The following is a 21128-nucleotide window of genomic DNA, read 5'->3' as shown; positions in this document are numbered from 1 at the left end:
TTCTGTTTCTTGTACTCACTGTATCTTACTCTTGTGTCTTAAAGACATTTGCCCTCACATGTTGGTGTAAATTGTCGATCTACATGTAATTATTGTTGGTTTGTTTTTTCTTTATTAAATCTGATACTCAGAAGAAAATATGTATTAAATCAGAGATACAGAAAAGAATGTATATGGTGACATATATGTAGATTGGTACAGAAAAAAATAAGTGCAATGTATTTTTTAAAAACATGTTTTGGATATCTATGTATTTAACTTCTTTTCTGACCACTGAGAGAGATCAAAAAACCTTTCCATTTTTAAAAATACTGAATGTCAATACTTACTCTTGCTTCAGATTTGTTGAATATTATTTATTATGTCCTTGGGCTTTCAGAGGGAATATATTGACAAGGAATCCTTTTTCTTCCTCTCAATGTATTTCTTTTAGTCAATTTTCTTTCCTTCAACTTTCATGGTTGAAATTTCTAAGTTTTTCTGGAGATAAGAACATGGCATTTCTTAATCTTTGCCACTGGAAATATGCTACTATTTTCAAAGCTTAGGAAGATTTTCTTCCAAAACAACCAATTACATTTCAAAAGTTGGTTTTACCCTTGACATGATTCACTAATTTGTATATGATACTTCCATTGTAGGGAGATTTTCAAACATTTTTCTGCTACCACCCATGACAGAAGGATGTTCATGTGTGGGATACTCTCCCATGTATAGTAACAGAGACATGATTAGCATACTGAAGACAGACTATGGCTTTCTATACTTCCCATGCCACGTGTACATAATTTACTGTATGTAATATCACACTATTATAGGATTACAATGAATCCACTCCAATTTATTTTTGAAAAGTAAATCACTCACAGATTGTATTATTTTATTTTATTTATTTATTTTTTTGTGGTATGCGGGCCTCTCACCGTTGTGGCCTCTCCCGCCATGGAGCGCAGGCTCCGGACGCGCAGGCCCAGCGGCCACGGCTCACGGGCCCAGCTGCTCCACGGCACATGGGATCCTCCCGGACCGGGGCACGAACTCGCGCCCCCTGCATCGGCAGGCGGACTCGCAACCACTGCGCCACCAGGGAAGCCCATATTGTATTATTTTAACCATTATTGGAATCATGTTACTTGCTCACAATCTCTTAACTAATAGCAATGTATATGACCCAACATCACTTTTGGACTATGAGAGAACCAGTATTCTACACTATTTCCTTATTTCATGACAATTGTATTAATTTTTTTTTTTTTTTGTGGTATGCGGGCCTCCCTCTGCTGTGGCCTCTCCCGTCGCGGAGCACAGGCTCCGGACGCGCAGGCTCAGCGGCCACGGCTCACGGGCCCAGCCGCTCCGCTTTGTTTTTGTTTTTTTTTTTTGCGGTACGCGGGCCTCTCACCGTTGTGGCCTCTCCCGTCGCGGAGCACAGGCTCCGGACGCGCAGGCTCAGCGGCCACGGCTCACGGGCCCAGCCGCTCCGCGGCATGTGGGATCCTCCCAGACCGGGGCGCGAACCCGGTTCCCCTGCACCGGCAGGCGGACGCGCAACCACTGCGCCACCAGGGAAGCCCCGACAATTGTATAATTTATTGGCATAATGTTCGTAACAATCTCTTATCCTTTTAGCATCCATAAGACCTATCCTCTCTTTCATTACTATCATTGAAAATTTGTGTTATCGCTCTTTTTCCTTTCTGGCTAGGGAGCTTATCTGTTTTATTGATCATTTCAAATAAACAGTTTTTGGTTTCATTGAATTTCTCTATTATTTGTCTATTTTCACTTTCATTGATTTTTACTTTTATCTTTATTATTTCTTTCTTTCTGCTCATACTGAGTTTCATTTCTTCTTTTTCTCATTTCTTAGTTGTTTCTCATTCTTTAAAGTATCTTAATGCTATAAATTTCCCTCTAATTTCTGCTTTACCTGCATCCCACAAGCTTTGATATGTAGCTTTTTCATTATCATTTAATTCAAAGTAATTTCTAAATTTCCTATGGGAAAGTTTAGACCCATGGGTTGTTTGGAATGTGTTGTTTAATTACCAAACATGTAGGAATTTCCAGATATCTATTTGTTATTAATTTTTAGTTAAATTCCACAGTAGTAAGAGAAAGCAGTTTGTATAATAGTCATCCTTTTAAATTTATGAAACTAGCTTTATGGTCCAGAATGTGGTCTATCCTGATAACTATTCCATGCGCACTTGAAAAGAATGTATTCCACGGTCGTTGGGTGGAGTCCTTTATAATTGTCAATTAGGTCAAATCGATTGATATGGTTATTTCAAGTCATCTGTAATCTTTCTGTCCACCTGTGCTGTCAATAGAAGAGTGTTGAAATCCTGAAGTATAATTGTGGATTTGCCTATTTCTCCTTTCAATGCTATTCGTTTTTGCTTCAGCCCATTTTGAAACTCTTCTCCTCAATATATATACAGGTAGGAGTCTTACATATGCTTGAGGAATTTTTATCTTTATGAAATGTGCCTCTTTAACACTCCTAATATTCCTTATTGTGTAGTCTGTTCTGTCCGATAATATTGCCACTCCAGCTCTCTTTATCAGATTTATTGAGGTTTAATTTACATACAATAAATTCACCAATTTTAAGTGTACAATTTGATAAATTTTGAGAAATATATGCAGTTGTGTAACTATCATCGCAATCATGATATCCAACTTTTCCATCACTCCAGGAAAGTTTCCTTCTGCTCCTTTGCAGTCAATCTCTTCCCCCATCCCTGGCAGCTGACATGTTTTGTTTCTATAGTTTTGCCTTTTTTAAAATGTTATATAAAGAGAATCACAGCTGTAAGTAGCATTTGAGGTGGGGCTTCTTTGATGTAGAATAATACATTTGAGATTCATCTATGTTGTTAGTTCCTTCCTCGTTACTGCTTAGTAATATTCCATTTTGTTTATCCATTTACCGCTAGAATAACACTCTTCCAGTTCGGAGCCACTACATAAATCTATTACAAAGTGGGAGGACAAGGTTTTGAATGGAAGTGTGTTTTTATATATTTCTTTTGTTTAAATATCTAGGTGTGGTATTGCTAGATATGGTAAGACTAGCATTTGAATCCTTACAAAGATAGTCTTGGGCTGCCTTTCTTTAGTTGTCAAGCTTCCGATTAATGCTAGAATCAGTCCCAACAGTTACAAAATCATGATTCATACTCAACACTGTACCAGGTGAAAGAGAGTACACAACAAAACCTTGATATCTATAGGTAGACATTTTAAAGCCTCCAGGCCTAATAGAGGCCACCTGTAGCCAGGAAACATGGCAAGAAAATTCACAAATGAAGTTCTGATCTTGATTGTACCGTGAGAATTTAAAAGATTTTTTTAGGTTAAGGTAAATAACAGTCTTTGAAAATGTCAACACGTGAAACTTTTAGCATAGCCAAATCCCTGTTTAGAAATCCATGTATACAATTCAAATACACTTAAGACATTCAAACACTACTTGGCAAAAATTACTTAGGGGTACAAAGAGTTTTCCTTGCACACCTAAATGATTACTGTGCGTATGATCAGCATAGCCAAATCCCTGTTTAGAAATCCATGTATACAATTCAAATACACTTAAGACATTCAAACACTACTTGGCAAAAATTACTTAGGGGTACAAAGAGTTTTCAATTCAAATACACTTAAGACATTCAAACACTACTTGGCAAAAATTACTTAGGGGTACAAAGAGTTTTCCTTGCACACCTAAATGATTACTGTGCGTATGATCTGGGACTCGATTGATGGTTTTGTCAATTACTCGTCCTTGTGGTAGACTTCAGTATGCGTTTCAGACCAAAGTGGCTAGAATTAACTGCCCACCCCAGATCCCAACTAAAACAGAGACAAGTAGAGGAGCTCCAAGGAGTTGAGGACGCACAGGTAACGGGCGCGGTTGCCCAGCAGAATCTGACATTTTAAAACGCCCTGCCCATCAGGGCCTCTGCTGCCTTTGACGGGCGGGCGAGTCAGAGGTACGGGGGAGCTGGCTGGGCTTTGCCAGGCAGCGCGGGACGACGCCCCAGCCGCGGCCTTCACGGCGCTTAACTCCAGGAGCCCCCTCGCCCATCTGCGCCAACGCCCCCGGCGCATCCCGCAGTCGGCCGGCAGGTGTGCGTGGTGCGCGCGCACGCAGTGCGTGCTGGGGTCCCGCGAGCCGAGAGGCAGTTGGGCGCCTGGCGGAGGGTGGCTGGCTGGGTGAGTGTCGCCCTCCTCGCCTCCCCGCCTCCTCTCCTCGCGCCTGCCGGGGATGCTCGCGCGCGGCGCCCCCTTGCCTGTAGGCTCGCGGCCCCGGGGGGCGGCGTGTGTGAGTAGCTGGGAGGGGGCCGCGAGGCGCTGCGTGGAGAGCTCGCCCGGGTTTGTCCGCCGCCGTCACCTGACTCGTCGGAGCAGCCACAGCTGAGGTGGGGGCGGGGATGGGGACGCAGCGCGGAGGGCTGGAGAGACACGGCGGCGGGCGGGTGCGGCTGGCTCCTGGGGCCACGAGCGGCGGGCGCAGGGACCGCGGAGCCGAGGGCGGGGGCCGGGCCAGGGCCGGAGGCGGCGCGCCGCGGACACCGGGTCCGCTCGCGGCCGCTCACACCCACCCGACGCGACTTCCCTCGGCGGCCCGGGCTCCGCTCATCCTGCGGCTGGCGGCGCCGCTCCTGGGGCGGGGTGAGTACCGCCGCCCAGGCTCGGCCCCCTCCCCGTGCTTGGGCCGCGCGGGGACCCGGAGAGGATAATCCTAGGGCGCGGAGAAGGGCAGCGGCCGGGTGACAGCTCCGCGGCGCGCTCGAGGGCGGGCGGGGGGCTGGGCTGCCTGCCCGTCTCTGCTCCGCTGTCAGGAAGGGCGAGGCGCTGCGAGACTCCGGCGCCTCCGCGGAGCCCTGGGGCGGCCCCTGCGGTGGCGATTTGGGGGCGAAGGGAGGGGGTCCGGGCGGAGGGCCTCGGCGGGGCTTTGGAGACCGCGGCGAGGAAGGAAGGGGAGGCGGGCGCGTAATATGGCGCAACATTAGGATAATCTCTGCCGCGACCGAGGGAGGACGAGCCGGTTGCTGCAGCAGCGCGAGGAGGAGGAGGGAGGCGGCCAGGGCTTGGGGATACGATCCATCCTCCGAAGCCTGCGGGCTGCTAGGAGGAGACGCTGCGGCTGGGAGGCGAGAGGTGGGCACACGGCGGGCGCGGCGCCCAGGGCATAACCCCGACGCACGCGGGAGCTGGTCTGGCACCCGAGATAGCTTGCAGGGGAAGTGCTGATGGACTGGGGGGCGCGGAAGGGTGAGGCGGGCAGCATCCGGGGGGAGGGGAGTGGGGGGGTGTCGGTCGGGGACATTGTCACGATGCTGGCACCGGACTCGCGCTAGTCTCGCTCAAGATCTCCTAGACCGCGTCGTTCGAGCGGGGCTTAGCGCGGTGCTGGCTCCGGGAAGGTGGTACCAGGGCGGGGACGGAGAAGAGAGCCGCCATGCGGCTGGAGGAGGCAAGGCCTGGGTGCTCGGAGGGTCGGGACTGCGGCTTAAAGCAGGACCATCTCCCCCTTTTTCCCGCAGAAGAGGAGGCGGTAGACGCGGTCGGAGAAGATGTCGGGCCAAACGCTCACGGATCGGATCGCCGCCGCTCAGTACAGCGTGACAGGCTCCGCTGTAGCCAGAGCGGTGTGCAAAGCCACCACTCATGAAGTGATGGGCCCCAAGAAGAAGCACCTGGACTGTAAGCATCTCTTTATATAAGTGGGACATGCGCACGGCCGAGGCGCGGTGGATACGGGCGGCGCGGCCTGGGCTCTCGGTCGATAACGCTGCAGCCCTCCGACCTACCAGCGGGGCTGCCCCTGAGCTCGAAATCTCCCACCGTGGAGGTGTCGCCTTGGGTCGGACCTGAAACCTTGTCTTTGAGCCATTTTTTTCTCCTGTTGACCTCCAAGGTTTTGCTGGAGAAAAAAAAAAAATTACATATATATGTATAGATTAATAATTTAAGATACCGAGAAATTGTAAATTCAGGGTTAGGCGCTTTTCACCTCTTCCCCCCCCCCTTTCTCCACCGCCCCCTTTTCCAGTCCACGTTAGGGGAAATCAGGGGTTACACAGTCGTAACAACAGTAACCCCCAAAATGGATTCATGGAAGGTCGAATGTATCACCCTAGTTGTTTCCTAAATACATTTTGGGTAGTTTTTTAAAAGAGTGGCATCTTTTTCGGTGCTGCTGCTGAGATGTGGTGCTGGAGTGTGTGTTGCGTGTCACCACACCAAACTGAAATAAATTCAAGCTCCTGAATGAGGAAGTTGCACATCACAGATAATGGAGATTTCATCTTACCCGTCCCGGCACACTTCTTTGTCCCATTCTCGGCAACTGCTGGGCAGGATAGCCATGCAGTGGACACAAAATGGATGTGCTTTCCCGGCCTTAGAGATGGTGCAATTTTAGATGAAAACATTCAACTTACAATTTTTTTAACGTATTGGTTTTTTGATGGGAAAAGGCTTTAATGTAGTTTGGAATCTATATATTTCTGAAGTAAGTATTTCATTTGATTAACATAGTAAACGTTTAGTTATTGAAGGGCAAATGGGGACGCTTAGAAAAAGGCTTTCACCTGCTTTGAGTAGTGGGGCTCCTTATAAGTAAGGCTACATCAGAATATATTCTGTAGTTGCTGTTCAGTCTTTTGGGACCTGCTTAGGATCTGTCCTGCTATGGTGTTCGTTGGTAAAGGTCAGTGCTGGCATGAAAGACACAGGCAGGTCTAGCCATACCCATTTCCCATCTGGCTTCCTTTGCCCATTTTCTGGTTTTCTTATGCTTGAGCCCTTCCCCAGTGTCTGCCCTGTGCAGCTGAGAAAACGGCGCCACTGTTAGAATTGACTCTGGTCCTGTTACCTGTTTAAGCAAAGCTTGATGAAGCTTACAGCTGGATAGTAAGGGTTCTCCAGCCTTGCGAACCTGTTGTCTCATAAAATGGAATAATTTTGCTACTAGAAGCTTGCCTGAGGGGGAAACACCATTACTCTTTTCCTGAGGGAATTTTCAACAAAATGTGTTGATTATGGTATAGTGTGTTATACATGCAGTACAGGGTGAGAGAGGTGGCCAGGGCCCCTAACAGAAGTGCAAATTATAAATTCATGACCAGCTCGTTTTGCTGCAGCGTGCTGAATCATTTAGCCATCTTTGATCAGTTTCCCCAACTCTGGAAGGATGATTCATGTTTTAAAGGTAGGTGTAGGTGTAGCAAATCCTCATAATAAAAAAGCTATAGGTTGTGGATTTGCTCAATGATTTGAAAATGATAGATCGATATATCGATACGTTTCAGAGAACACTTACAGGTTTGAGCATTTCATTAAACGTGATTCAGATAAAGACTGACTTTTCCATATCTAGATAGTCACCTTAATCTTGAGATCTTGAAAAGTCTTTTATAAATTTTACAGGTGGGAGGTTTTTCAGTATCTCCAGCGTATGTTAGTGAGTGAAGTGATTCTGAAGATGTGGAACATAGGGGGAAGATTCCTTATTTAAGGAAAGCAGCGGAAGTAGGAACTGGTATTGAGTTAAGAACACGGACAATCATAAGAGCTAAACATTTATTGAGCAGTTACTATATGCTGGGCACTGAGCTTTACGTTATTAATTTATCATCACTTAAAAGGTTTGGGGAAGGTAATTAACTTTCATACCTTTTAACCCCTGCACTTAACTGCCATCTGTGGTTTATTTAGTAATATTCTCTATTGAGACGGGGGGGGGGGGGGGGGGGGGGGGGGAAAAGGGAACCAAATGAGCCTGAATGGTCTAATCTTCAAAATACCCATCCTGTTTGCATGGCTTTGTGTGAAATTGAGCATACAGCCCCACACACTTATTGTAATTTCTGTGATATGCGTGCAAAAATGTTAATTCTGTCATTTATAAAGTGAGCAAAAGCCAAGTACTGAGGAGTATTGGTCTTTCTTTTTAACATTTTACTTTTCCAATAAGACATAAAATAAATAAATTATCTTCAATTAAAGCCAACCTTAGGGTAGAATTTGGAAAGATAGGTATCAAGTTACTGATATGTCCTATTTTAAGAAAACATGATATGGAAAGTCTGAACATATAAATAATGTTGTATGTATATGTACTGCAAGAGGGGATCTTTGCACAGAATTCTTCGTAATGTTCCTTTAAATAACAGTAGACTACTTTAGTAATTTATTCACAGGTGTTCCAATAACACACCAGTTTTAAAAGTGAGTTACACCAGTTATTAAAACATGCAAACATATAACTAAGTTTCACTGTAGGCACTGAAATAATCTTAAGTTTATTTAGTTTTGAAAATATTAAATACTAGTTAGGAGGAAAAGAGTGCAAAATGTAGAGTTGGGGATTTGAAACCAAAAATGTTTTGTTTTTTTTTTAAATTTCTCTTGTAAGTTTATTTTCAGTATTCATAACGAAGAGCTTCCTGTTTTTTAGCTGGTATATGGTCTTTTTTTTTTTTTTACATCTTTATTGGAGTATAATTACTTGACAAAGGTGTGTTAGTTTCTGCTGTATAACAAAGTGAATCAGCTATACATATATCCCCATTTCTTCTCCCTCTTGCATCTCCCTCCCACCCTCCCTATCCCACCCCTCTAAGTGGTCACAAAGCACCAAGCTGATCTCCCTGTGCTGCTTTCCACTAGCTATCTATTTTACATTTGGTAGTGGATATATGTCAGTGCTACTCTCTCACTTTGTCCCAACTAACCCTTCCCCCTCCCTGTGTCCTCAAGTCCATTCTGTACATCTGCATCTTTATTTCTGTCCTGCCCCTAGGATCATCAGAACCAGTTTTTTTTAGATTCCATATATATGTGTTAGCATATGGTATTTGTTTTTCTCTTTCTGACTTAGTTCACTCTGTATGGCAGACTCTAGGTCCATCCACCTCACTACAAATAACTCAATTTTGTTTCTTTTTATGGCTGAGTAATATTCCATCATATATATGTGCCACATCTTCTTTATCCATTCATCTGTCAGTGGACACTTAGGTTGCTTCCGTGTCCTGGCTATTGTAAACAGTGCTGCAATGAACATTGTGGTACATGTCTCTTTTTGAACTATAGTTTTCTCAGGGTATATGTCCAGTAGTGGGATTGCTAGGTCATATGGTAGTTTATTTTTAGTTTTTAAGGAACTTCCATACTGTTCTCCATAGTGTCTGTATCAATTTACATTCCCACCAAGAGTGCAAGAGTGTTCCCTTTTCTCCACACCCTCTCCAGCATTTATTGTTTGTAGATTTTTTGATGATGGCCATTCTGACCAGTGTGAGATTTTGGAGATTAATCCTTTGTCATTTGCTTCGTTTGCAAATATTTTCTCCCATTCTGAGGGTTGTCTTTTCATCTTGTTTATGGTTTCCTTTGCTGTGTAAATGAAACCAAAAAAGTTTTAATTAGTTTGATTTGTATATAACTTTGTAGTTTGCAGTTCAGATTAGAAGGTTGTAAGAATAGAGTTTATGGCTCTGTGATTTTCTTTTTTTAAAGACACTGGGTTAATTGAATGGGCTCAGAATCTTTATGAAATGTGTACTTAATATTATTTAAAGTACTGGTTTAGAAGATAATTTTTTTCTCTTTGGGTTGATAGGCCACAAAAATTATTGTTAACTATGGTAATTTATAAAATGATGCTTAATGATATATGATTTATACATTTGAAGAAATGATTTGTTAACGTCTGGAGGCAGAATTACATATAGTAAGAAGGTAGAGAGGTAAGCAAACTCTAAACATATATTCTCATATTTTTGTCCTTCTTTTCACTCATAGTATGTTTCTTGGAGGAAAAAAAATGTATTCAGAAAAGCTTGACCATAATCAGCAGTTATAGATGAAATTTAAGGGCTGTGATTAACCTTAATAATTTAAATAAGGATTATATATTTTAAGGTACTTTTGGATTATGTAAAACTTTTATTCTATACTATAATAAGATTGCCCTTTGCACATGAAAATTAAACACATAGCCAATGTTAGTTTAACATTAGTTTTTCTGGACCCATCTGTACATCCTCACGTCCTTTCCCTTTAACATTGTGTACCTATTTGATAGCACGTGAAACATCCAGACTTGTCAAGCATTCTACCTTCTTGATTGCGTTACATTACAAAATGTAAACTGTTTTACATTTCCATTGTTTTTCCTTTTCTGTTTTGTAGTTGATGGCCTAAGGGATAGACCAGGTCAAATAATAAAGTAACAGGATCCAGTAGGGCACCCAGTGCTTTCCCAAGTGCTGCGTCAAGGTTAAAGAACAACAACAAAATGGAGTTGGCCCAGAGTAACACCTGCAGAGAGAATTTGGGAAGTTTTACAGCCCTTGTATAAGATTCATTTTGGTTAATTGCTCTTATGACCAGTTTCTGTGTATGCTGTACTTTTAAAATACCCTATTTAAGATTGTCAAAATTCCAAACTTAGACATTACTCTCAACATCAAACCAAACCTTATGAAAAGCCAAATTGCTTATCAGTAATCCTACTTTTTTCCATTCTAAACCTCTTGTGAGTTTTTAATAAGGAGCTTACCCTACATAATAAGCAAGTAGTTCAAGTTCTCAATCTTATGTTTGAGAGATATTGGCATTTTATAAATGATTCTTTTCCTCTTAAATTAAGAAAAAATAAGATTGTATTTCTTTTTTTTAAAATCAGACTATCTTTATTGGATACCTTTTTTAAAAAAAATACATTTATTTATTTATTTATTTTTGGCTGTGTTGGGTCTTCGTTGATGCTTGCAGGCTTTCTCTAGTTGCAGCAAGCGGGGGCTACTCTTCGTTGCGGTGCGGGGGCTTCTCATTGCAGTGGCTTCTCTTGTTGCGGAGCACGGGCTCTAGGCGTGTCGGGCTTCAGTAATTGTGGCTCGTGGGCTTCAGTAGTTGTGGTTTGTGGGCTCTAGGCGCACGGGCTTAGTTGCTCCGCGGCCTGTGGGATCTTCCCGGACCAGGGCTCGAAACCGTGTCCCCTGCATTGGCAGGTGGATTCTTAACCACTGCACCGCCAGGGAAGTCCAAGATTGTATTTCTTATAAGAACATCTGGTAAAGGGAATGGGAGATAAAAGACTATGTTGTTTTTTTTTTTTAACATCTTTATTGGAGTATAACTGTTTTACAATAGTGTGTTAGTTTCTCCTTTACAACAAAGTGAATCAGTTATACATATACATATGTTCCCATATCTCTTCCCTCTTGCGTCTCCCTCCCTCCCACCCTCCCTATCCCACCCCTCTCATGGTCACAAAGCACAGAGGTGATCTCCCTGTGCTATGCGGCAGCTTCCTACTAGCTATCTAATTTACATTTGGTAGTGCATATATGTCCCTGCCACTCTCTCAGTTCGTCACAGCTTACCCTTCCCCCTCCCCATATCCTCAAGTCCATGCTCTAGTAGGTCTGTGTTTTATTCCCGAAAGACTATGTTTTGATTCGAGACAGATAGTGGCAAATGACCACAAAATTCCTACTGCTTTTACTTTATTTATAAAATATCTGCTAATAAGAAATTTTGAGTAAACATAGAATGAAAATTTAAGCCTAAAAATTTATTTGCTTTACATAAGCTTCTTTAGGATACAGTATATAAAATATATTTCAATTTATAGAAGTGCTGTTTGCACACTGATTCAGTTGATACCATATCTATCTTTGTGATAACTTATAGAGCTTTCTGTAATGCTAGTATCAAAAATGTAAGCTTAGTTTATTGAGTAAAATTAAGTTGGAACAGTGTATAAAAGTTTATTGAACACTAGGGTAACTTTCAATACGAGAAGTGTACTAACTTGCTGTAAATATATTTTACTTTGATTCCGGTTCTCATTTAACCATTTGTTGTCGTCTAAAGAAACCCTCTAATTTTCTATACCAAGGCATACTCTGTTCCTCCTCCTTGATTTCACTGGAAGCTTCAGCCCGTGTGGAGATGGTTTAGAACAGTCTGTGTTATTTTTTAGGTAGTCAAGAGATGAGGGAAATAGACTTCTGAAAAACATTCAAGCTGAGTATCCTTTATACCTTAAATCTGAAGGGGTCCAATCTGTGTGGTCCTGTGACATTCTCAGGTAATGTCAGCATCCCAGGAGGGGAGAAAAGAGATCCTGTGAAGTTTAGGGGTTAGCCGGATTAGGAAAAGAAGAGTGGCAAAGAGTCTTAGGTATACCTTTGGGTCACTTTAGATTTTTTTTTCCCCGTTTGAGATCAATGTGGTTAGCGGGTACTTTCTTAGAAGTAGTATAAAATTGGCAACTCAAATCAATTTTTTTAGAAGTTACTCTAGTAATTTAAAAGATTGTACACATGGAAAAAGATGTAAAACTATGTATGTAGTACGTAAATTTATATCTTAATTGCAGTATTAGCTTGATGCATTTTTAGATTAAAATCTAGATTTTTCGTACATTGCCATATTAGTTTTAACGTTTAACAAATGGCTCCTGAAGTCTTATTTGAAATTTAATCTGTGCACTTAGTTGCCATGGATCTTTCCCTTGGTTTTTCACAAGTAAATATCCTTTAAATAGCTTACCTCTTCAAATTGATTGATCCTGGGATAGGGTGTTCTTTGGCGCTTATCTTGGTTTCAGTAACTTGGTAAAGAAGGTCAGAAGTGGCATATAATCCTGTTCCCTGAGGGCCGAGGATGCTTGAGTTGTATTTTAGGTGACTCAACTCCTGAGCCAGCAACTCCTGAGAGAACCTTCAATATAATCTTAGTGCAGTTAAATAATTTGAAAAGCCACATTTCTTGCCATTAAAAATATTTATTCTTCAGTTTCACTTTGTAAAATTCCTTTCTCTTTACAGAGGAATATATTGTTTGCTTGTAAGGGGCATGTTGACTCTCTGTTTTTTCTTAGGTGTTTATGTAATATGGAAGTTTATCTTTTGTTCCTCACAAAGGGGAGAATAGTTGAATGGCACACTCATTGTCAGTTGCATGGTGACCTATAAGTGCAAAATGATGGTGTCTTCCTTGGAGCAGTTGGGTGAAAGCACAAACCAGAGCGAGAATTGTACCCTGAAGCCCACAGCCCTTCTCTAGCTGTTTTCCTGCTCTCTCTTCATTTGTCCCAAGTGTGTGAGGATCCCCCTGTCCCCACTCCCTGCCCTCCCATGTGTACATAAGGTTTCTCTATTATGCATGTTTAAGAAGGGTCTAGCGTCTTCTAAAAGATTTTGTGATGTGCCATTCCTGGCTACTGAGGAGAGAGAAGCTAGATCTTTGCTTTCTGTGCTTTTGCTTTGTGGCCTGATCATTTGATTATTCTCCTAGGGTTAGCACTTTTATTTTAAGATATAACTCTCCTCCTTTCTGCATCAGTTATTCTCTCTGTCATCCGTATCTTTAACCTCTCTCTCTAGCTCCCTTATGAAATTTTCGAGTATCTCCATTGAAAACAAACAAACAAAACCTCCTACACACAGCTCTCCTTGGACTCTCTGACCTCTTCTAGCAACCAACCTGTCATCCTTTGCTTTTCTTTCACAGCCGTCCTTCTTGAAAGAGACACTCACAATTCCAAAGAAAACACGCACAGCTCTGGCTTACTTTGGATATTCTGTGTCTTTGGCTTAATTCACTCATGAAATAGTAGAAGCTTTGTGAGGTGCCAGGCATTGCCTACCCAGTTGCCCAGGCCACTGACCTGAGGGTTTTCCCTCCTCTCTCAAATTCAGTGAGTGATCAATTCTTTTGAAACTCTCTGACCTCTCCTTTAGCTGTCTTCTGCCTGGTTTTGATCAGTAATAAACCTTATCTGTAAAATGATAAGTAATAGTACCTACCTCATATTTGTTGAGGAGTAAGAGAGAGAGTTCATGTTAGAAACCCAGTCCAGAGCTTGACACACACACCTGCAGTGAACATCAGTTATTACTACCACTACTGTAGTTAACCATTACTAGTACAGTTGCTGTTGTTGGCACGACTAGTACCATTACTGCTACTCCCAGCACTATAACAACTGATGCATGATCCTTACTAATTTGCCCTTACTGTGCTTGTTTTTTGTCTCCTTTCAGTTGCTTCAGTTTTTACTTTAATTCTAACTTTCCCCTTCTTTAGTTTGGAAGCTATATATACTATTGCAGTTCTTTTACTGATTGCCCTTCAAGATTTAGTATGCATTCTTAAAGTCCCAAGTCGATCAGTATCTCTTTTTTTTCCTACCAAAGAAAAGAAATTTAGAAACTTTTATTTTTTTGCCATGAAGTGTGTTTTATTGTCATTAATCATACAAACAATTTTCTATAATATCCCAGAGCAAACCAGAGAATTTGGCAGTCCTATTAGAGGATCCCCTCAGAGACCCCCAGGCCGGTGGCATCGGCACGGAGTGCCCGGGTTCACAGTGCAGCTTGTTGCTCGTGTCCATCTTGCAGGTGGCTCTTCCTCCACATCACGACTAGGGTCTCCAAGATGATGGAGGCGGAGAATCCTCCAGGTTCTTAGAAAATCTCACTTCGCTCGCAGGGTGTTCTTCTCCTGCATCTCCATCTTCTTCAGCTTGGCCTTATCCCAGCTCACGATTTCTCTCATGTCCAGCTTGTCTGCCATTTTCTTAAAACAATCTTAGAAGTTCCACTCCAAGCCTGCGGTCCCTGTGCTCCCACTTGCGTCACTGCAACAAGAGATGAAATTTAGACAGTTTGAATTCCAGTCACCCACTTTTTACTTATATGCTATTATTGTCCAGGGTTTTAGTCCACCATTGTTTTAACCCCCAAAGCCAGACATTATTACTTCATACAGGCAGTGTTCATTTAGCGGAATCCACCTTTCCTTCTTTTCTTACCATTCTTTGATCATGCCTAGGATTTCCTTGAACTATATCTTTTTGAAGCTCTTTCAGTGAGGCTGTTTAGTAGTAACCTCTGTTTTTGTCTAAAAAAACAATCTTTATTTTACCCACATTGCTGAAGGATAGTTTATCTGGATATACATTTTTAGATTGAGTTATTTTCTCTTTAAAGATAATATTTGGCTTCCATTGTTTCTCTTAAGAAGTCATCTATTAGACTACCAGCCTTTAGGTAATCTCTGTTTTTGTGGTTGCTTTTAAAATCTTGTGTCTTCTCTATCTATACTGTATGTGTGTTTAGGTGTAATTTTCTTTTTTATTTACCCTATTTGGAGCTTTATGGGTTTCCAGAATTTGAGAATTCATGTCTCTCATTAGTTCTGGAAAATTCTCCATCTTTGATTGTTGCCTGCACCCATTCTCTTCCTTCTCTCCTTCAAACATGATTATGTATATGCTGGACCTTCCCATTACACCCTTATGTCTATAAATATACCTTTCATAGTTTCTAACACTTTCTTTACTGTTTGGCATGCTTTGTTTTTCAGATATCTTCCAGTTCATTAATTCTTTCTTTAGCTGTGTCTTGTCTGCTTTTACTCATTCTTAGTTTCTAATTTTATTCATTTATATTTTTCATTTTTGGAGTTTTTCAAAATTGCCCTGTTTGGGGATAACATATATTTCTTGCTCACAGTTTTGAGTTCCTCTTTCATTTCTTTACCATTTTGAACACAACTCATTTTATATTCTGTATCTCATAGATCTATTACATGAAGCTCTGCTTCTGCTGTTGTTTTTGCCTAACCCTCAGTCATCATGTATTTCCTCGTGTGTTTCATAATTTTGGACTGTGAGATCACGCTGGCTAGGACTTCATCTTTGGGAATCCTGGAAAGCCTAGGATCACCTAGAGAGGATTTGTGTTTGCTTCTGCAAGGTCCCACAATTGCTACCATCCTGGGAGCACCTTAAGTTGCTTTGTGCTCTTGGAGCTTCCCATCTAGTGCAAGACCAGGTCCATAATCCTTATCCATAATTTGAAAATCCAGAAAGCTCAGAAGAATGAAATTCTTTTTGTAAATAATATGGTGGCAAAACTTGATCAGATATAGCTGTTGTACTACCTACCGTGAAAGTTCATATATTGAGCTACAGAAATGTTGTCACATTATGGTGTGTTGTCCACATTATACTAGGTTACTTAGTATATGGTATATGCACCACATTACTTTTGTAAAATCTGGGAAATCCTAAATTCTGAAACATGTATCGCTCTAAAGGTCTTGGATGGAGGAATGTGAGTCTGTAATATAAATTTGAATCACAGACTTGGGCAAGGTGAAAAGCTATGTTTACAAAATGCCCCAGAGATTTTTTTCCCCCTGACATCTACCAAGAACCTAGGTTGAGTGAATTGTTTTCCTCTGGTCTTCCTTTGCTTGAAGGTGTTCTTTGTTGGTTTTTTTCCTGCTGATTTTAGTAAGGGAGTAACTCTTTGAGGATCCCAGCTCTATAAGGAGGTCTTAGTTCCAATCAGCCATCTTGCTTAGTCCCAACACCTTGTCTTCTATTCCCCACAGCGTTGTTAAAATCTAAGCCTCTGGCTGCTCAGACTAACACATGGCCTCAGGGAAGCCTTCTCTTAAGTATCAGTTTACCATGTGGTTTTCTGCATCTTCTTTCATTTCTGGCCCTGGGGATTGCTTTTATTTCCTCATGAGTACAGCCAAATGGGTAGAAGATGCCTGTCTAATCTAAATTATCAGGTGTTGTTTTTTCCTTGATAGTCCACCTATATGCTAGAAACGGATCCAGCCTGTTCTCCCCATCCTCTGTCCTCCCACTCCTTTTATACACCCCTTTACACACATCCCAGAGCAGCTCTGACATTCATCAACTTCACTATACTGTGCATTATTTTGGGGCCTTTGTACACGGTGCTTCTATGTTTTAATATATATTTTAAAGTCTCATGTCTGAAACCTAGCTTCACTCATTCCTTTTCAGTAGGTCGATGGCACCCAGTGCTTCTGTCCCTGTCATCTCGCTCATGGAGCTGTGGTGAGTTTGGTGGCTTCCTCTGACCTGCAGTTTTGTGAGGCTGCCTTATCTCCAACGCCAAACATAGCATGGTAGCAGGTTTAGGTAAACATTTGCTGAGTGGTTTTTTATTACACCTTTCCTAAATTTTAGGCCCTTTTTTTTTCTTACTATTTAAAGATTCTGTTTAAAGATTTTACTGTTTTATTTAAAGATTTTACTTTTGCTTACTAACCTTTCAGAAGGGCATGGACTTAAATGGATCCATTTTCTCTCAAGTTTATGAAAGCAATCGAAGTGTGATACTGGAGGAAAACAAACAAAAGAAACATTGAATTGCTTAATGTACATAGTTAATGTGCATTTCCTGACTGTCACTTGACACTTGCATTCTTTTGACATGACAAAAATTTAATTTGGGGAAAATTATAGCCTCGATAGGCAAAATTTTTTGGTTGTGGATTTAAAGTATATGTCCTTCTCTTGGTGCATATCACTAATGATTAGATAGGAGGTGATTGGGCATTAACATCAGAAAATTCTTCACCAGCATCTTGTGTGTGCAGATGCGTTTGCTTCGGGTTTTTTTGAGCTGGATACATTTGGGTAGCATTGTTCTTCAATAGCTCTTTTATAATTTATAACTGCCTACATTATGAATGGTAAGGGTATTTGTGGAAGAGAAGCATTATTTCAAAAGTAGCTACATGTTGTTAATTTTCACTGAAATGATATCATTCACCAGGTGTATAGTGGTATGATATTACCATTAACAACTTGAGGGTTTTAGAAAAACTGAGGAAAGGAGACAAGCTTAACCTAAAGCTTTGGATTCTCTTGCCTTTGTAAAAAGAACAGTGAATATCAACATTTAATTTAGCTTTTAATGATCTGTTTGGAGAAATTATAAATTAACTTTTAGTATTGAGGCTTTTAGTAGCTTATTAAGCACAATCCCATCATTTGTTCATTTAACAAATATCTGGGTGTTTACTGAATGCCAGGAATTATTCCAGGAGGCAGGGGTACTATGGTGAACAAGATACATACAGCTCTTGGCATCAGAGAGCTTGCAACTTACTAGGGTTGACAGAAAATGCAAAAACTAATTACAGGTGGTTCTAAAAGTTTTAGCAGGGGGAGGTGAAGACATCCATGGGAATGCATTGAAGAGGAACTGATATTTAAGCTCAGCCTTGAAGAATGATCATGACTTACCTGGGTGAGGGGTGAACAAGGGCTGCCGCACAGTGTTATCTTGGAAGAGGCTTAGAGCAAGTGAGGCACGTTTTAGGAACTGAAAGAAGTTAAGGGCCGCTGGAAGACTGAGGTTAAGAAGGCTGAGAATGCTGTGAGAGGAAACCTGAGTTGTGGGCAGTAGCAGATCTGGAGGGCCTTCTAGGCTGCAGAGGATATTAGAAGTTGTCCAACTTTTTCATTTTTATAGATGAGGAAGCTGAGTCCCAAAGAGGCAAAAATCACACATTCTATATGTGTTAATACTGAATATTTCTTGGGACTTCCCTGGGGGTCCAGTGGTTAGGACTCTGCACTTCCACTGCAGGGGGCATGGGTTCGATCCCTGGTCAGGGAACTAAGATCCCACATGCCGTGCAGCACGGCCAAAAAAAAAAAACCATACTGAATACTTCTTAGCTATCTGCCTTCAGCAGGTGCACTAATGGGCCATTGCTTTGTTCACCTAGTTCTGATGGCTGTGCCTATGGCAGATAATACTCTCCGTGTGGGGTCATGTGGGAAATGTAAAATATATGTAAATATTAAGCATACACACACATGCACACACACTTTAATAGTGTTGAATTCAAATTCACCATAAATGTGCACGTAACCCATGGCACTTCTGACACCGGGACAACCGTGCAGCTGTCCCTGATCAGGGTTCCAGGCCTCATCCTGCCAGCCTGAACCTTTCTTACCTTTCTCCTCTCCTTGTCTTTTGCTTGGTTCTTGGGTCCTGGTGCTGGCACCAGAGAATTCCCTCTATGCCATTGGTGACAGTGAAGACTGTAAAGATGACAGATGTGTAATTTAGTTGAAAGTCTTCTAAAACTATGCATTAAAACAAACTTTAAGGCCATTTAGTTTGGTCTTCTTATTGTGGTGACATAATTTGTAACATTCCTTAACTATCACCACTGAAATAATAGAATTTTGCAAAGCAGGCTTCCTAACTATTAAAACTCCAAAACAAAATACCGAAAATAATCCCCCCCCAAAAACACCATATATGTTAAGTATACCTAAGTACGTTCATGCCGTACTTCACTGGGTTGGTCTGCTAGTCTGTTAACACCAAAGAAAAACATGACAGTTATTAAAATTTAGGTTAAGAAAATATCCAAGTGAAGAATGTTACCTTTCTCCTATCCTTTCCCAAGCCTGCTGCTTTCACATCTCTATCCTTTGTAATTTTTTCCTCAAGGTAAATATTAAAAAGATATAAGAAAATATCCTATTGGTTCTTCCTTAATAGAATTTTTTAAAACTTTCTATAATCTCACTATCTACTTGATTAGCATCAAATTGTACAGCTTACAAACCATCATCTAGCTAAATACTTCAGTTAGACCGTGATTTAATGAATTTTTGTTATTTTTGTCTCCCCATCACAACAGAGTTGCAGCGTGTTCATGTTTTTCTGGTCTCTTCATTAAATATTTTAACATTTAAGATTCTGGTTTCGGCTCCCCTTGAATGAGCATGAGTGTACTCATGGCAGTTTCCATGGAAGACTGATTTGAGCCTTGCTAATGGACAGGCTGCACCAAATGTTTTTAACACCTGAATCTCCTCTTTGCTGTGTGGTTCTCTAGTTGTTCATTTTCTCCCCACAAGAGTTCTCATCATGGTTCCAAAGGAGTCACTTAATTTTTAGTTATAAAACATTTATTGCATTTTTTGAAGACCAGTGGGCTGCACTAACATTACTATGTCAAGGGTCTGTTCTGTATGTGTGTGTATATATATCGGTAGAATAGAGATTTGACTTTGGTCCTTCTTGTGGATTGTACTGATCATTTCATGCGGTAATGCTGTGAATTCAGCAAGAAATGCTTCTTCAGTTGAGTTCAGCATTACTTTCTCAGGTGGAAGAAGAAGAGTATGAATTGGGCACTCAGTTGGTGGGCGTATAAATTGGTACAAACTTTTGGGAGGGCAGATTGGCAGTACTGGTCGAAACTCTTGAAAACAGCAATTTGACTGTTATAAATTGGTCTCAGAGAAATAATTGGAAAAATAGAGAAAAGTATGCATTTAAGGGTATTTGTTGCAGCAATGCATACAGGAATACAAAATAATACACCTAAATACTTGATTTAAAAAGGATGGTGTGTGCCAACAATAAGATACTGGGCAACCTTGAAAAATGAGTTTGTTAAAGTATATTTGACATGGAAAGACGGTTTATGAGATACGATTCAGTTTTCATTTTTTTAGAAAGTATCTATATGCCCATAGTACTTATTTTGGTAGAATATATGCCAAAACGTTGTCTGTGGATGGAAAGATTTTTACTTTCTGCTTCATACCCATATTCATCCTGACTGTTTTGAATGTGAGTCACAAGAATATAGATCAAACTTATTTTGGCAAACAGCTTCACCAAAAGAAAGGGACTCGCTTCCTAGAGCTAAAGTTTTAGAAAATCTTAGGGAAGAACTTTTTTTTTTTAATTTTTTTAATGTTTTTGTTTTGTTTTGTTTTTGCGGTACGCGGGCCTCTCACTGTTGTGGCCTCTCCCGTTGCGGAGCACAGGCTCCGGACGCACAGGCTCAGCGGCCACGGCTCACGGGCCCAGCCGCTCCGCGGCACGTGGGATCTTCCCGGACCGGGGCACGAACCCGCGTCCCCCGCATTGGCAGGCGGACTCTCAACCACTGCGCCACCGGGGAAGCCCGGGAAGAACTTTTTTTAACATCTTTATTGGAGTATAATTGCTTTACCATGTTGTGTTAGCTTCTGCTGTATAACAAAGTGAGTCAGCTCTATGTATACATATGTCCCCATATCCCCTCCCTCTTGCGTCTCCCTCCCACCCTCCCTATCCCACCGCTCTAGGTGGTCACAAAGCACCGAACTGATCTCCTTAGGGAAGAACTTTGATTTGCTTTGCTCAGGTCCTGGTTGACCTGTGAGAGTATGTGGCATGATACTAATGATTACCGGTCCAACCAGAACTACTTAGTTGGGAACCCCAAGAGCA

General features: G+C 41.5%; 1 protein-coding gene across 1 annotated transcript in view; it reads left to right on the top strand.

The window, feature by feature from the left end:
- Positions 1–4637: 4637 nt before the first annotated feature.
- The window catches only part of SNAP91 (synaptosome associated protein 91), a 148147-nt gene continuing 131656 nt past the window's right edge, over positions 4638–21128 (top strand). Inside the window, exons 1-2 of the mRNA XM_055087690.1 lie at positions 4638–4680; positions 5556–5715. Of these exons, the coding sequence (XP_054943665.1) occupies positions 5586–5715 (130 nt within the window). The 5' untranslated portion in view covers positions 4638–4680; positions 5556–5585. The remainder of the gene's footprint in view (positions 4681–5555; positions 5716–21128) is intronic.

This window comes from Physeter macrocephalus, chromosome 11 (assembly GCF_002837175.3).
Source record: "Physeter macrocephalus isolate SW-GA chromosome 11, ASM283717v5, whole genome shotgun sequence".
NCBI lineage: Eukaryota > Metazoa > Chordata > Mammalia > Artiodactyla > Physeteridae > Physeter > Physeter macrocephalus.
This window is presented reverse-complemented; position numbering and strand designations above follow the sequence as displayed.